At 56.0% G+C, this 17,452-nt stretch overlaps 1 protein-coding gene across 7 annotated transcripts in view; it reads right to left on the reverse strand.

Annotated features, from left to right (window-relative positions):
* ARHGEF18 (Rho/Rac guanine nucleotide exchange factor 18) overlaps window positions 1-17,452 on the reverse strand; it is a 49,816-nt gene that overhangs the window by 31,691 nt on the left and 673 nt on the right. For 2 of the 7 annotated variants that reach the window (XM_048077637.2, XM_048077636.2), the window contains exons 1-10: window positions 16,076-17,321; window positions 9,662-9,798; window positions 8,801-9,264; window positions 6,961-7,171; window positions 6,250-6,361; window positions 5,274-5,331; window positions 5,009-5,053; window positions 4,776-4,856; window positions 4,292-4,397; window positions 3,662-3,836 (exon numbers count right to left, since the gene is read on the reverse strand). In XM_048077637.2, coding sequence (XP_047933594.1) covers window positions 3,662-3,836; window positions 4,292-4,397; window positions 4,776-4,856; window positions 5,009-5,053; window positions 5,274-5,331; window positions 6,250-6,361; window positions 6,961-7,171; window positions 8,801-9,264; window positions 9,662-9,798; window positions 16,076-16,556 — 1,870 coding nt within the window. In that variant the 5' untranslated portion in view covers window positions 16,557-17,321. Of the gene's footprint in view, window positions 1-3,661; window positions 3,837-4,290; window positions 4,398-4,775; window positions 4,857-5,008; window positions 5,054-5,273; window positions 5,332-6,249; window positions 6,362-6,960; window positions 7,172-8,800; window positions 9,265-9,661; window positions 9,799-10,193; window positions 10,448-14,681; window positions 17,322-17,452 lie in introns of those variants that run through there. The other 5 variants (XM_066984123.1, XM_066984122.1, XM_048077640.2 and 2 more) reach the window with 4 other exon arrangements.

Raw genomic sequence — 17,452 nt, forward strand, 5'->3', positions numbered from 1 at the left:
TCAGATTTCTCAGGATTCTGTGTGGGCTGTGAGCAGAAATCTCACAACAGAAAATCAACTCAGTCCTCCTTATGATAAGGCAAACCTCTCCTCCCCGTATTAGCTTATTGGTGCTGCGCTGGGAATCCTAAAAGGAAGGGTGTGCAGGCAGAGCTGCAAAGTGAGAGGTGAACTTCACGCGCTGAATTTCAAGCCCAGACCAAGAGCCACTCTGGCCTGTTTTGTTTACAGATGAAAACAAGAGATGTTTGCCTGACAACTGCAGGAGATGTTTGCCTGACAACTGCTGAGACCCATGTCCTCCATTTACCCACGGAAAAATTGTAAGGAAGGAAACGGCTCTTCAAACCTCTTTCACAATGTGCTAATAAGTCCCGGAGACTGGATGTTACTGCAACTTGCTATAAATCAGCCTGTGTACTGCAACAGCCAGCAAAGGTCAGCCTAGGACAGGTGGGCAGTCTGCTGTCAGTCACAACCCTCCGGCCTGGATTATTCATGAAGATTCATTAAACTGAGCGCCTTCTCTTAAAGAAGAGGGATTTGTCCAAAGCCTGCCGAGCACTTTGGTTGTAACTGAAGGTTTGCTTTTGAAGAAGACGGTTGATCTGAGCTACCAAAAGGGGCTAGGGCTGCATCTTTTCCGTAAAGTAATAGAGACATAAGGCTCAACTAAAGAAGACATAGAGGTCCCACCTCTACCTCAGTGCTCAATCTCAGGTCACTGAGGGGGAAGCAATCTTTCTGCCATCCATACACCACGGCATATCCTTGGCTCCCCTCCATGGCACAGCCTGCTTGGAGAGCTCTCCTCCTGTCAGGGCTTTCCTGGGATTCATCTAACTCCTGTTGCATAAACTCTGGAAGCATGTTTATAAGAAAGGATTAATTTAGGCACAGAACCTTCTCCACCCTTGACAGCAAAGGCTCAAAAGGAGCTTTCTCCATTTCCAGGTGAACAGTAAACCCAGAGGCTCTCAGCTCAAAGTTTATATAACACCAAAGTTTGGGTGGCCACCGTTGTCGAGATCCCAGTTACCACAAACATTGCTCTTTGTTTTTCCTCCCTGCCAGACTCCTAACATCACGTCTGGGAGACTCTGAAGCTGGAGCTGCAGAAACCATCCTGCTTTTGTACTCGACGCACACCACGGTCTCCTTCCTGCCTTCCCTGGGAGGCTTTGTACCACGTGGAGCGAGGATGGACGGGAGGAATCAGGTGGGAGAGGGGAGCAAATTGCCCTGCACAGAGCCACCCAGGCTGCCTGCCTTCTTCGCAGCTCACATGCCTGTTTCCAGCACAAGAATGCTAATTCTTTGTTCTGAATTAAAAGCAGAATTCCTCCTGCTGTTACTTTGTCCGAAACGAAGAGCTCTTGCGCCTCTATTTCATCACTGTCCTGGTAGCCACCAGACTCTTTGTGTCCACAGGACAGCGAAAAAGACCTCCAGGCGTGAGAATGCCTACTTCTTCCCACATCCTTCTACTCCCTGGTTTCAACTCACCCTTTTCTTTAACTGCTGTTTTTTTCTTGTATTCTTTTTTCGAGCCTGTTTCGCTTCCTGCCACACGGTGGTGCTGCAGTTAAAAATACCACGGAGATAACGTAAACAACAGCACCTGACCATGAGGTGGACCGAGGGCTGGCCGAGGGCCAAGGCGTATAGATGGCGAAGTGTTGAGTTCGTTAGGAGAAAACAAGAGGAGCAGCCAAATATCCTCAAATTCTGGCAGCGGCAACAGCTCGGGCTGAGCCCTGACAGAGCAGCTTTCACATCTGAAAAGTGGGCATGCCACTCTGGCTGCCCGGTGGCCCGAAAACTTGCTTTTCCCGAGCCCTATCAGCGACTCGTCAGGAGACCACGCACCGCTCAGAGCTGCGATAATGGGAGCTAGAGATATCAGCTATCGACTCTGCTGCCCAGAAGCAGCTTGCAAAGGTTTCAGCCCAGCATAATCCAAATATAGGCGCTCTGGGGCTAACAGCTGTCATGCGACAAGTCCCCGGTGCAGATCGGCCACGGGCAGGCCATTAATTTTAACGAACATCGCAGAACCCTGCCTGACTGCTCAGCCTCAGTTCAAGCCACCACGCAGAGAACATGCAACAAGGAGCTCTGCTGCCCATGTTTGCCCATGTTTGCCCATGTTACCCTAGGCAGCGCGATCCCTGAGCAACCCAGGAAACCAAAGGAGATGTCACCGAGTCCCAAACACAAACCAGCGCCTCAGTCACCATGGAGCTTTTCTGCTGAATGTTAGTAAGACTTAAGAACACAGATTCCTCATGGTAAGGCTAACAAACAAGGTAAAGGTTAATATAACTCACATCCAGTCCCCACACATTTATGATGGACAATGATATGCCAAGCCAAACATATTTTGAAAGACGGCTCCAACCCCTTGAGCTCCCAATCACAGATCTCCAAAGCTGTTTTTCGGAGAAGAATCGCTCACACTGGCAATGACCCCAGGGTTTCTGGGACCAGAAAGAGCGTGTCTCTAAGCTCTTTGTTCACTACAGAACAAGGACTATCTGCATCTGCTCAGATTCGGGTATTTTTGTAAAGCAGCATGCAGCACTGCAAATAGAGCCTCAGCTAAGAGCTTTCAGACAGAAAGAACAAAGCATAACTCTGCCACCTCTCATAATATTTGAATCCTTTCTAAATATCCACAAAGCACTTGCTCTTATTCAGCTCCCTCCTCTCTGCTTTGGCTGTGACACCTCTGAAATGTTCACTAACAGCCTGTGGTCCTTTTAAATCTCTCTCTGCCCTGAAGGGAAAATATGCTTCTTATAACACGTCCCCTAAGGCAGCCAGTTGCTTTGCCCCAGGAAGGTTTTACTGACCTTAAGAGCGCTGAGGGTTCGTTACTTGAGAGTGAGCATTGCTTGAGGATGCAAGGTGGAGAAAGAGAGCAACTCTCTCATTTCCAAAAGATTTAATCTGCCCACAGGCGGTTTCTCAAGAATTAAAATGTTCTTCAGTGCCCTGAGTATCTGCCCCCAGGAGGAGGGACAGTTTGTCCAGCAGCCAAGGCCATGCAGCAAGGGAGGACAGAGCCCCATGCATGCCTGCAAAGGAGCAGCTGCCATTCCTGAGCGCTACTTGCATCTGAAAAGCAGGAATTTCATCCATGCAAGTCCTGGGAGGCTCCATTTGAATATTGTGTTAGTTGTTAAAGTTTTGGATGCTCCAGGAATCCCTGTGCCCATTCACAGGGCAGATGCTCAGCTGACACATCACTGCCTTGGTGTAAAACAGCCTAAAATACTTCACTCAGGCAGCAGGGACGTTTGCTTGGGTAAAGCAGAGCTTTGTGAAAAATAAAAACAAAAACAAAAACAAAAACAAAACCTTATTAAAGGAAAAGTTGACCTAGAACCCTCCTTTGGGGACAGGGGCAGGAAATGGTCAGGTGGCCAACGATAACAAGGATAAATTATTGCCAGGCAGATGCAGTGATTATTTAGGCTATCTGGAGAACAACCGAGCCAGGCTAAGCAGGGCGGTGGGGTGAGTCAAGCCAGGCAGAGAAGTGAAGCAATCCACGAGGCGGATTTAAGCAGGGGAATGGCCGCCCTGGGCAGAGGGCAGGCCGGGGAGCGGGGACAGCCAGGCTGGGCCAGAGCCAGGCAGCGGCAGCCATACTCACTCAGGCACTGCAGACCACTTTTATTCACGAGAGGTTTGGCACACAGGGAGCAGCTGGTGCAGCTGGAGAAAACCCCTGGCACAAGCTGGTGCCGATTGACCTCTTTCCACCTCTCTTTTGGCTCCTTTGTCTCTTTCTCCTTCTCTTTCTCTTTTGATTGCTCTTTGTTCTTACCCTGGAAGGAAAACAAAACAAAAAAAAACCACCACAGCTCTGTTATGTGCCTCGCACTGCCCACACATTCCTCTCCCTGCTGGTAAAAACAAGCACACAGCAAGCTGGCACACAGCAAGTGCGGTTGGGCCCCTTTGTGCCTGAACATTTGGGATTTCAGTGGCTTTCCCAAATGCCTCCCAAAGGCTTGGGACAGTCCCTCTAGGGTAGGGCCATGCATGGGGAAAGGCAGGACACAGCGCGGCAGCACGTGCCTGCACCCCTGCAAGCTCTTCTCCGTGAGTCAGGGACCATTTGGTCCAGTGCATGCTGTTAGGAGTCACCATGCATCTGCTGATGAAATCAGAGGCCTCAGCCACCCAAAAGTGGTGGACCAGCTAACTGGTCCATGGAACCAGATCCCCTCCCCTGCTCGAGGAATCCAGCAACCTGCTCCACAAATTCGGCACCTCTCACCTTATCCTTCTGCCAGGACCCGGTAACTCGGCTCCGCAGGGAACTCAGACGGCGCATCACCTTGGTGCCTTTCTCTGCTTTGTCACTCTTTCCACTGTCCTCATTTCTGAAACGAGACAAAAAGCATCTTAACTAAGGGAAGTTAACCGGCCAAGCACAATTCAAGGAGATCACTGATGAAGTTCAGCTGAAGCTTTACTTTAGGACCCCATCCCTGGGCTTTCGATCCCTTGGGAGATCTGGTTCAGCATCAGTCATGTCATTCACATGGAGACTTGCAAATAAGGAGATGAGCTTTCAGATTATGGCTGGCACTGTGTTTTTGTTCAGTGCCGTGCACAATGAGGCCCCAGTCCGGGCTGAACTGCTGCAGAAACCAATGTCCACAGTAGCAGTGGGGCACTTGAGCTTAGATGGAGCGGGGCTAGAAATCAGAGTCTGCTCCAGGGACACAAAGTGTGGGGTTACTGCCCGCCTCACTTACTCATTAGACAGGAACTCAAACCAGGTGAGGTTCTGCTGGGAGGAATCACTGCCTTCTTGCACACAAACTCTCTGCTTTGCCCTGTGCAACGAGAAGACATCAGACACAGCAAGAAACACAAGGGCAGAACTTGAGGGTCAGCAGGGAGGCCCATCTTTGGAGACTGGGCAGTAACACATTCCTGGGCAAGCCCATGACCTCCCTGCCCAAATCCTTCTCCCAGACACACTCACCCATGATACTGCTTCAGCTCCTGAAGTACCTGCTGGACAATCAGCCTACCAGGGATGGGGCAGAAGAAAAAAACAAAAGATTAGAAATTTTCCTGGCAAACGCATTCTGCACCCCACAAAGAATCAGGCACCGGTTTACGACCAACTACGGAGCCGTGCCCCAGCATGGTGGGATCTCCCTTATGGTCTGATACTGGATCTCCAGTAGCTCAGATGCACTCAGGAATCTCAGCCACCTCCAAAAGCCAGGACTGACAATACCTACACATGGTCTGGGGACACGTGATCCTTCTCCAGCATCTCCAGAGCGGGGGGTTCGACACCTGGAACACAAAACACCCTCAGCAGGCAGCCTGGTTTGCTGTGTTATACCTTCCTCCTGCAGTCTGTTACTCTGACTTTTGAGGATCCTGCTTGCAGGTAGAGGGTAGGAGCTGACACTGTCCCCCACCCATGGCTACCCCTCCTTTACTTCCCAGCCCGTGCCCTTAACAATTCCCTACATTTTGCTGCAGGACAATCCTCGCAAGTGGGGCAGGCTAATGGATTCCAGCAGCACAGAGCTGGCCAACGTGACGTTTACAGGAGCTGGGGTGGCTTTGGTGCTGACAGGCCACCTGGGAGAGGGGCTCTCCTAGGAGCTGAGTCCTCTCACCGTGCTTTGCAGCACGGTTTGCAAAAAGAGACAGAGCAGAGGAAAAATATTCTGAGCAGGGATTTCTCTTTTCACAGGCTCATAAGCCTGGAGAGGCACTCAGCAAATAAGCCCTCAGTTTATTCCTCCTGTTGTCTCTGGTTTTCTAAGGCTTTTTGGCTTTCGGTGCAGGAAGCAGAACCTGATGGCCTTGTCCACAGCCTGCTCCCCTGCCAGTTAAGGTCCCTGCTGCCAGAAGAGCACGTTTGCCCTGTTCTTGTGGGTGGAGGAGAAAGGGCACATTTAAGCCCAGGCAGAAGCAGCGGTACATTTTGTTCCTAGGAAACCATCCCTGCCTCATGTGCGTGAGGAATGACCAACACTCAGGCTGCGCGGCAATGTGCCTCTGGGGACACGTCTGTGCTTAGACTCCTGTAAGCCCAGCTCATACCCAAAGTCAGCTTGACTTTATCTCAGGAGCTCCTGGGACCGTGTAGCAGGGAAGGGCAGAGGATGTCTAGACTTGCAGAGGCTACATCTCCGGCTCTGTGCCTTAGTCACAGCCAACCTGCACTCAGTTAAAGCTGTACGTGCAGTCTGCACCAACCTTCCATGACCGAAAGAGCAGTGTTGAAACCGCAGGGTATCGGAGGGGAGGCGATCTCGCAGGCTGATGGGACAGACTTCGACCTCAGTCTCTTCCCATCACTGCCACGTTCCTGGAGAAGTGAAAATTCATGGGCATCTTTGGTCCTGTGTGTGCCAAAGCTTCCACCGGGGCCCAGCATAGCTGGCAAGGTGCAAGGCAGGGAGTGGGGCTCCCATCTCAAGCGCCAGCAATCGCCCCTGCCTTCCCACAGACTCCTGCCCTGCGGGCCACCCCCCGGCAGCACCAGGGCTCATTCCCTCGCTGCAAGGTGCTAGCTGTGCCGTAGCAGAGCACAGGATTAGACCGAGACCCAAAAGATGCATCCTGCCACCAGCTCTGCCCGAGTCTCGGTGGAGAAGCTGGTGAGGCAGTTCAGAAATAAATAGAGGGGAGTATCACTGGGAACAGGCAGCGTTTGCTCCTTTCTGGCTGCAGCAAGGGAAATTACAACTGGATATGTGGGAAAAAAGGGCTGTGCATCACCAGCTCCCAGGGCCTTTGCCAAAAGCTTGTCCCACAGCAGAGAAAGCCCGTCCTTGCTGAGATCCCTGTGGACCTCCTGCCACAGCTGGTTCGATGCTGGCACCGCAGGAGTCCAGCCTGCAGCTGGTGCCTTCCGCACTCCCAGCTTGCCCGCTGCCAGCACACTCGCAGCCCTCGCACACTCACCACCTCCTCCGAGCCAGGGCGGCCCGGGAGGCTCGGGCGCAGCGGCTCTATCTCCACCTTGATCACCATGCTGCCCCCGGTGCTGCTCCAGGCTTCCAGCTCGCCCCGGGGCAGCTGCAGGGACACGCGAGGCTGCGGGCAGGACCGGCTGCCCTTCTCCACATCCTCCTGCTCCGCGTCGCTGCCCGTCTCTGTGGTATCCAAGCTGAACCTAATTCAGCAAAGGGGAAGGAGACAGCTTAGCAAGGCCATCCCGTTGTGCCGGGCATGGCACAGCCCCTGCCATGTCCCGACTTCGGGTGGACAATCCTAAAGAGTCTACAGCTAAGGCAATCCTACAGCTGTGGAGTCTACAACGAAGACAAAGAGGGCCACTGCAGCAGTCCCGTGGGAGAGGAAACGCCGGGAAGAGTCAGCCTGGACATCAAGTCCTGAGCATGTTAAAAGCATCTCCTCTGGCTGCCATCAGCAAGCCCATGAGCTCCTCGGTCACCTGGGATGTTTAATTTGGCTCTTGCTGATCTCTCAGCAGCTCCTGAGACTGCACAGCCACCCTGCAGCCTGCCTCGCCTGCGTGGGAGCTGCTGGCCTGCCAGCTGCAATGCCAGCAAAGTCCCTTCGGGCATTTGGAAACGGCAGATGTTGTCATTTATTGAATCATCCCCGTGGCATCATGTCATAAATCCTGCTCCTCCGGGGCCCGGCTTCAAGGAAGGAAAAAGAAATCCTGTTCTGGGAAGCGAGGGGGGGGACCGGCCCCCCAGCACCCTACAGCTGCCTGAACACCAAGTGCTGCTGCGGTGCCAGCAGCGTAGGAACAAAATGATGGATAGGGCTCGGTGGAAAATCTTACTCCCTGCAGTGGGTTCTGCCTGCAGATCGGTGCCACTTCGTTCCTGCTGCCAGAGACAGGCCGCGGGACGCATTTACTTAGGGGACGGCGGGGCGCATTCCCCTGCCCTGGCCCCCCCACTCGCACATGCTTAATCACGCAGCGAGGAGGCCGGCACAGCCAGCCGCTCCGTGCCACCACGGCTCGTGTGCCTGTTCCACTGTAAACTGTGAATGATCCCTGGCACATGGCACAACAATAGGTCTGGGAACCAAAGTCTGAGCTTGATAAAGAACTGCCAAGATTTCAGGCTGAGATAATTTTAGGGTACCTTATAAGGAGGGGAGATATAAATAGTCGTTGCTGGCTTGCCCCTACCTCCCAGCCAGCAGGGAGATCAATACGTTTGTCAGCAGGGGAAGCGTGCACAAAGGAACCTGGAGCCCAAGCGCTGCATGCGGCAGGAGCACAGCACAGCAGTAATGCCAGGCCTGGAAACCTCTCCCAGCCAGAGCTCAGCGTCACACCACAAAAAGCATCCTCTTCTGCAGCCACGCAGAGAACAAGGGGTCTGAGGACTGCTGCAATTGCAGCCACAGGCCCCACTGAGCCAGCTCGCAGAGCAGAAGAGAAAGGGTTTGGCAGAGCTCTCTTAATCCCTGGGAGTGGGCGAAGTTCCCTCTGAGACAGAGGATGGAGGTCATCAGGGCAGCTGATGGTGTGCAAGGGTCCTCTGCAGGCAGAAACGAGCTCTCCCCAGATGAGAGATCCTCTTCCCAGCCCCAGGACCAGGAAAAGAGGGTCTTCCTGTTGCCAAGAGACACAAAAACCTCCTCCTGCCCTCGTGTCTGTTCCTCCCCATCCCACCCAACACGAGCAGGAAGCATCCAGCTGCCTTGGCAGATGCTGACAAGGGCGGGAGACCACCCAGCAGCAGAGCGATCGCTCCGGCCTCCCGCAGCATCGCTGTGCTGGATATCTCAAACAGCCCCCACGCTCCTGCCTTACCTGCGCTTGCAGTCCACGGGTGACAAGGGGCTCTCCCAGCTGTGCCTCCGAGAGGTGGACATAGACCTCACCAGCGTGGGGAAGGACTCCGTGGTCTCCTGCAGGTCCAGATCTTCACCCGTCTCCTCAGGACCATCGGCAGCGCTGGTTCCTTTGTTCAAGAAGTGGCAGTCGGCCTCACCATAACGCACCGAGCAGGACACGGGATTGGAAAAAGCAACGTCCACGGACATTTTGCTCAGAGCCTCAGGTCTTTCTTCCAATAAACGAATGGCTGACACAGCCTGGGGGGCTGGTTCTGGCTGCGCTGCTGCCTCCGGCGCTGTTTTGGCAGCTGGCGGGCTCAGGAGCCCCAGGTCTTTGTAATACTCTGTGCCGTGGAGAGCCGAGTCTGAGAGGAGATCCTCCGTGCTGCTGTGCAAGTCAGCTGCGGGGACGTCCAGCTCTGTGGAAGAGGAGTCCTCCTGCAAAGGCAGCAATGGCGCAGCCTGAGCGCACAAAGCCCATCGGAGAGCCTTGTGCTGCGAAGGGGGCACGTCCTGTGCAGAGCTGGGACCGCTCTGCTCTCCCCTCCCGATGCGACCTGCCCCAGTCCCACCAGCTCAGCTTGCTCCTGGGGTTTGTAAGGCTCTCTCCAGCCCCTGAGATCTCTCCATGCCTCACTCCCACTAACATCCATGTGTATGATTTTTCCCAGCCACAAAAGCAATATAACCTTGCGTTCCTTGATAATTTGGGTCGGCACCCCTTTCCCCTGTCCTTATTCCACCACAGCCCCCTTGGATATGGTGCTGACCCCCCAGTTTGCCACCCCCAGCTCCTGCCTCACGTGGCGGCAGTGGAAGGAAAGAGGACACTCGCCTTTTCCTCAGCCATGCTGGTGAAGAAGGTGTCATCCTCAGCGATCAGGGACGGGAGGAAGCTCTTGGCGCCGCGGTACTCCAAAGCAGAGGGGCTGCGCTCAGCGAGTTCCCGTAAGCACGGCTTGCAGTCGGACCCTGCGAGACAGAGAGGTCACAGCTTGCGGCCGGACGGCCAGGAGGATGTAAAAACCAGTGACACAGAGAGGTGGCATCAGGCAGCACTGACATGCTCCACATGGCCTTCTGCTCCCTCAACCCTTCAGGACAGGAGCCTTTCAAGCCCTGGCCAGCCTCGGTCCTGCGGGAACACGGTGCAGGGGTCCCCTAGCAGCAGAAATGCCTTCCCTTGAGCCACGTCACATGCTGGTGCAGAGACCAGGCTTGCACCATCCCAGCCAGACCCCCGTAAAACATCCTGTGCTGCAGGGGCTGCTTTCACAGTAAAAGAGAAGAGCTAAGCACACTGTGACCGCTGTCACTTGCATTATGGACCCTTAAAGCAGGAATCTAGGGGAAAAAAACGAACATACTGGCAGTGATACTATTTGCATCCTTAAAGAGTAAAGGACGCCGCTGGGAGGGAAGACAGGAGGACTTGGGGCAGCGCTGAACACGCAGAGCAGTGCTGGAGGCGTGCGGTTCTCCGGTCCCGCAACGCGCGCACGTTCCCCACACCGCAGTGCTAAGCGGGTGCCTGAGCGTGCGTACACCGCCCGATAACTCATTGAGAAACAAAAACAAGGTCTGGACGTACTTCGCGGCACAATATATCGTCCAGCTGACTGAAGCACATTCCTATGTAGCGAGACACACTGTAAACGCTAGCCACGGTCTCTAAACCAGTGCGTGACTCATGGAGGCCTTCTATTCCTTTGAGATACATACAGCTGAGGCGAGTGGAAAAAAGCCAGGCTGTTGGCTGAAGCACGGTGGTGGATGGCTGAAGATGCGGAGAACAATAGCAAGAGACAGCAAGCCACCATATCTATCCAATGGGGGTAAAAAAAAAACCTGCTAGAAACTGCTAGAAACCCGTCATACTCCAGGAAAGCAAAATATAAAAGCGTTACTATGAGCAAGATCTTGTTAAGAAACACCCTCCTGGAAACCTTGCAGCCTGCTGTGCGTTTTAATGCTACACGATGCAGCCAGCGAGCCAGAAATTGCACGGTGCCAATGAGAAAAAGGCAGCAAACGTGAGGGAGAGTTTGGAGGTTTGTTCCTTGGATCCTGCTGCATGCTGCAGAGGCCAGGTTTTCTGCTTGAAGGAGCGTTTGGTGTATTTAAATGTGTGAAATCATTTAAAGTGAGGGGCTATAAGCGATATAGTGAGAAAAACACTCCACGAAGGCACTATTTAACTAAGAGCTTTCTAACTATAAGAGCAGTGAAAATTTGAAACAGGCTGTCTAGGAAGGTTCTAGGAGAAAATTTTAACTAATAGACAAATTCCTGCCCTGGATGTCCTTGAGCTGCATCTGTAATGCTTTAGCTGTAAAACTGGTCGAGGCTCAGCCAGCAGGCTTTAACACCACCTTTTGTTTTCCCCTATTCAGCTTGCAAGCAAGAAGTCAGCTTTCTGAACAAACCAGCGCAGGTTTTGGCGTGAGCTTGAAGGAAGCTGAGCAGCCAAAGACGTCAGCGGACAGCAAAAGCCACCGAACCCCAAAACAGGCTGGGGTTGAGACCAAGGTAGAACTGACCCAAAGGGAGCAACCAGGGGGTTGGGAAGGTCCCAGGGGGCCAGGGACAAATCCTGCTTGCCCTCTACAAGCCCGAGGAGGGAAGCAAAAGGAGCTTGTCTGCCCTCTCCATCCCTTGCAGCAGCGAACATGCCTCGGAGAAGGGAGCAAAGCCCCGAGGGGCAGGGATGGAGCTGCAGGAGCTGACAAGTGCTGCAGCCTGACAGAGGCCAGAGCCCTGGCCCGCAGGTTTAGCTAAAACAAAGAGGTGTTTTCCTCCCGAGCAGGGTCCCAGCCAGCCTGCCAAAGCTGGCTCTGCACCAGGCTCCATCCTGCAGCTCTGAAGTGGGTCCCTGGATCAGAGTCAGCTCCTTGGAGGCCTGGAAAATATTCCCTGTGCCGTGCAGGGCTCTGGCTTTGGCCAAGATGTCTGCTGCAGTCAACAAGCCCCCTGCAGCCCCACCAGACAGCTTACATCCTCCTCGGACACTTCAGACACTCTTGTTCAACACGCGATAAATCAGGTTTGCAGCCAGCGGCGGCGAACCCGGCGGCAGCGACCGTTAGGCACCAGCGTGTGCTGTGCACGGGGCTACAGCGGTGGGGAGACCATTTTAGGCAATGTGTGAGCACCAGACGTGACAATTCCGGGCTCCCCGCGTTTAATTCCTCCATTGGTTGACCCTGGGCTAGCACCGTCATCTCTAGACACGACACTTGGGCACAGGGATCCCGTGGAGGGGCTCTTGGGGGAAAAAAAACGTTTCCAAGAATCAGGTTATGGCAAGATGAGCAAAGAAAGGCTGGCATGGAGAGCACAGAGGCTGTGAGCATCCCTGTGTCTGAGATGGAGGTGGTCGCCCGTCTTCTAGCCAGAAGGGTAAACCCCGAGGCCCTGCACTCGAGTCTGTTTGGGAGGACCTGCGCCCAGTCTCGCCGCTGTGTGGTGGTCAGGGGCTGGCCACGCAGCTCCCCAGAGGTGGCCAGGCAGCGACATTCACCTTTCCTCAGCTGGTGCCGGAGACAAGATGGCAAAAGGACACTTCCAAGAGCACACGCTGTTTGGTTTAGGGGAACGTTAAGCAGATTCGGTGTTGCAGTTGCTATATTCTCCTGTGGCCAGGGACCATAAAAGGTTACTGCTGCAGGGAGCAGCCTCGTCAGAGGAATTCCCAGGGCAGAGCTGGGGAGGAAGCGCCGCACACGAGCGGGGCTGTGCTGCGCTGTGCCAGGCTGGCTTCCTGGCAGGCAGAGCATGAAGACGCCAGGCTTCTTCCCCGGGAGGAAGGGAGCAATGAGAGGTGCCCGTGGCGTGTGGCAGCCTGGGGGGGTTTTGATACAATTGGGACCCACCAGCTGAGCTGGTGTGTCTCGAGGAAGAAGGCTGCCTGCTGCTGCAACCGCATGCAAGGTCACTGGGTGACCAATAAAGATGTAGATATTTCTATTTCAGGGCTGCAGTAAAAAAAAAAAAAAAAAACCTCCCTTCTGCAGCCACTCAGGCAAGCCGGTCACTGGAGAAAACACCCACAACTGGTGACAGCTGGGGACCTCACCCAAGCAGCCAGTGCTGGAACAAGCTGTGCCAGCCAGAGACTCGACGCAGCCTGGGAGCAATGCGTGCCCCGACCCCGGCTGCCTGCTGGGGCAGGATGCTGCGGGTCCCTGGGCGACCCCAAAGCCAAGCCGGCGCTGGCAGGGGATGCGTCAGAGGAAACACAAGGATCCGAGCGCTCACCACGCAGCTCACATCCTGCAAGCATCAAACACCCCCTGCATTTCCACCGAGGAAAGGCCACAACAAACACGGCAGTGACAAAGGCACCGGTCAGAACGAAACAATCCCAGGAGGAAGGAAAGACCGGAGCATCTGAGCATTTCCTAGCAATCAGGGGCAGAGACTGCTGGGAAACCACCGAGAGCATCACAGGCAAGAAACAAAAATTATTCAGTCTCCTCCTGGCTCTGCCCTGCTGGCCCAGCACCAGCTGCCCTTTACGTGCAGCCCCGCAGGATGACCAGAGCTGTAGGGTAAAACCTCTGCAGAGCAAGTGCTGAGCTCGCTGTGCCAAAATCGGATGAAGTGCAGCACTTGGCCTGGTCCGGGCCCCAGCTCATCGGCCGTTGGCAGCAGCGGGGATTGGCTCATGTGGCCCGGGCTGAAGGAGGGGAGAAGATAAGCCGTCTGACACTGTAACGCACTGTACAGCGAACTGCCGCCTTATCGCTGCCTTTGGGGCCTGGTTTTTCGGGCACGCAGGGCCCAGGGAGCGGGAAGGCAGCACGAGCCTCAGCTCGCTGTCAGTGGAAAGGTCTTGGCAGGGCTCGGCGGGGTTTGCAGCCCCTCAGATACCCTCCCAGCCACGAGCTATGGTCACCGTGCAGCTTCCTCAGCAACGGCTGGGTAGGGGGCTGCCCCGAGATGCTCCCCAAAGCAGCCCGATTATGAGCAGCGGCTGATTTATTTATTACAGCCCTGAGCCCAGCTGCGCCTCCCCAGCAAGCCCAGGCACGGCACTGCGGGGCTGGGGCCGGGGAGGTGCTCGGGGCTCAGCGCGGGTCAGAGCCTCCTGACCCTGCTGCCTGCTCTGCACAAACCTTCCTGCGGCCGGCCACTTGGGATCCCCTTCCCCTGCATGTCCACAGAGGAAGAGGGGAGCTGGGGGAGGAAAAGGCTGACACACATCAGGACCTCGAATGCCGCAGATAACGATAACTGAGGGCAGTGTTTGCAGCAGGGACAGCAGTGTCCGGCTCCTCCAGGACCACAAACGTCCCACATCCCGGGGCTCTCACTTCTCTCTTTCCAAGCCATGACACTGCAAGCAGGAATGAGGCCAGCTCACACCACTGCCGGCATTTCCCACCCCTGCTCTGGGACAAGCGGGTGCCACACGAGCCGCCAGGGCTCAGCCTGTGCCCCGAAAACAGGGGCTCAGCTCCTCAGCCTGCTCTGAGGGACCGGAGGAGCCTCTTCCCCGGCATCTGCTCTGACACCAAAGTCCCGGCACACAACTCGAGGCTCAGCCCTCGGCAGCTGCCTGAGAACGCCGGGACCTCCAGCTCACTGGCAGCAGCAAACACATTTATTACAAAACCATAAGGCTGATTTTTAACCCATTACCCAGCTCCCCGAAGCATTTACGTGCCTTGAGAAGGTGAAGCAGAAGGAAAAGCGTTAGCTGACATTTGAGCAGTGGCCCCACAGAGCGGAGCGGTGGGCGCCCAGCACGTCGGGGACCCCCGTGCTCTCTGCCACCCGCTCGCCCCGGCCGCCCTGCAGCAGCGGCTCGCAGCACCCGGCTCAGCCCTCTCTCCCCGCACACAGGCCATTACCTCGCTTAAAGGACCATCTCTTCTTCCAGCGCTTCGAGAACGACGGCCAGGAGTGGTTGAGCAGTGAGTCTGACATTGGGGAGCCCTCGGAGCCCCGTGCGAGGAACAGCCCCAAGCAGGAGACGACAGCACGGCGCACGGCAGAGCTCAGTGCGGTCTAAGGCAGCGCTGCAGGCTGCAGCCCAGGGGCTGCCAAGGGGGGAGTGGAGAAGCCAAGTGTTTTGTCAGAAGTATCAGCTGATGGAAGCTGTAGCCAGAGAGAAATTCCTGGTCTCCGGCGTTCCCACCTGTGTGACGGGTCAGTGACTTCCTACAGCAGGGCCCAGGGATTAGTGGCCCCGCAGCACATGCAGCCCCGAACACTGGCCGAGGCTTGCAGAGGGAAGCAGAAAACAGGCTGCAAACACACCCAGACCTGCCCCTTGCTGCCAAAACCTCCCTGCTCCGTTCATGGTGATCAGATGTCAGCCGGACAAACCGTCACCTGCATGTCCGTTCTGCAGGGGCACGGGGCCCCTCCACCTGGGCAGTGCAGGGCAAGAGCCGAGGGCACCAGCTGGATAGTTGCACCTTTGGCATCATTTTGCACAGCCTCTGCAAGGGAAGGTGCAAGACCCTCCCTCATCTGCAACACTGGCATCGCCTTGGGGTCTTAGCAAGTCCCCATTCCCTGGCAAAGGTCATCCTCCGAGCCCTTCTCAGCTCCCCCACAAAGGGAGGTGGGAGCTGTCTCCAAACTGCCCCAAGACACCAAATCCCCCACGCTGAGGTCTCTGAGCCCCACTGACACCAGCCCTACAGCTCAGAGCAGCTCCAAACCTTGCTCCCGAGCCCTTGAGCAGGCTGACGAAGCCTGGTTTTACAATCGCAGCCTCGCTGAGCGGAGCCCACCTGGTTTGGGGACGACCACAGGCATCTCCACAGCACGGAGCCTGCTCCGGGCTGGTGTCACACAGAAGTGGGTGGTGAAGAGCGTTTCCCTCACCCGACCACAAACCTCAAGGTGTCATCTGCCCAGCGCAGTCCTCCCACATCCCCTCTGCAGGCATCTCCCTGATAACGCGGGCACCCAGCTCAGCAGCGGCCCTTTGGAGAGGGTTTGGGGGACACCAGCTCAGCCAGGCCCAAACCCAGCCGTGGGCAGTGCTGAGGTCCTGCTGGGGGGAGACATCTGCAAACCTTCAGCTGTGGCGTGGCAGCAGCAGGAGCAGCACCCGTGGGGTGTTTGGACACCCCAGCACTGCCCCAAAGGGAGCCAGGGGGACGTCCGGCGGGTTAAACCCCGACCTCCTCTTCACGTGCGGCAGGGTGAGGCTGCTTCATCAGAAAACCGCGAGGAAGATGAGCAACAAGTCCGGTGTCGTTGGATGGAGCTCGTGCGGAGAATGACTTACCCTGAAGGCTGGAGGCATCTCTGGTGAGTTCCCCGAGCACGCTTACAGCTGACAGCCCCGACGTCTCCAGATGCTGGTGCAAAGCAAGAAGCGGAGCCTCATCGGGGAAGCAGCAGCCGCGCTGCTGGGCTGCTCGTGGGGGCCTCTGGCTCAACCATCTCACTGCTTCCCCTTTCCGAAGGCACGAACAAGCCCGCCTCGCCCATGCTGCAGTTCCTCCGACGTCAGCCCTGGCACGGCCCCGCTGCTCGCTCCAGCCCTCGCAGGGGTCGGGGCTCCAGCAGGGTCCAGCAGCCCCCGTCTGGGGGCCGCGCACCCCGAACCGCCCGGCGCAGGGGCCCCGAGAGCTGCAGAACTGGTGATGGCCACGATGACAGCGATTGCCACAAACAGCTTCCTGTTCCGTTCGGAGAAAAACCGCTCTGCGTGCACCGTGAGAGCCTGGCACTAAGGGGCTGTGCCCGCGGGCTCGTTGCACCATCGCTCGTTAGCCTCCTGCCAAGGGCAGCGGGGCCCAGCGCTGGGCTCCCACAAACGCATCCTTCATCACCGCAGTGGCGGGTTGGCTCTGGCAGACCCCGCAGCCCAGCAGGTCTCGGGCTGAGACGGGATGAAGCGATAGCAAAGAGACAAAGCACAGAGACGACTGCACCGGCTGAATTTCTCTGTGCAGGTGAGGGGCAGACCCGCGGGCACTCCAGCTCCAAAGCAAGCAGCGTGAGGGGTGAGGTGCTGGTCCTCGCCGTGTGCAGTCTGGCAGGCAGAGCCCAGGCTCAGATTTTCGGCGCGGCCGCTCACTCCGTTCCACCGAGCCCCGGGGGCCGCCGAGCGCACACACCTCATCCCACGGCCCCGAGCGCACGCCAGCCCCAGCCAAGCCCTAATCAGAACAAGATCCGCTCACACTCCAATTACTCAGAGACCACAGCCTTGGCAGCGCTTGGGATAGCAATTATCCAGTGCTCCAGGAAACCACCAGAGCAAAGAGGAATTAAGGTTTAATTTCTCTGAAGTCCACAAGAGCTCGGTGAGGATCAAGGATCAGGACTGCTCCTAAACCAGGCAGCTGACGGGACAGTGCGTTGTCCTGACCACAAGAGAGGACCAGAGCTTATCCCCTTCCTTTCTGGTTTAGGGGTTAGTGAAGCAGAGCTACGCATGCAGCCTGGAAGAGCGATGAGGGATGACGGCACGAGGGCTGGATGAGCCTCAGCATCCTCCCCCAGCATCCCTGACTTGAGAGCCCAGCAGGCAGCAAACCTCCCGTGACAGCGAGGTCAAGTTTTGTTAGGAACTCCAGGGAACGACCTGTGCCAGAAGATGCAATTCCAAAACATTTTAAAGTATTGCTTTGTTTCTCATCGCTCTTACAACACA

This window comes from Anser cygnoides, chromosome 27, assembly GCF_040182565.1.
Source record: "Anser cygnoides isolate HZ-2024a breed goose chromosome 27, Taihu_goose_T2T_genome, whole genome shotgun sequence".
Classification (NCBI taxonomy): Eukaryota; Metazoa; Chordata; class Aves; order Anseriformes; family Anatidae; genus Anser; species Anser cygnoides.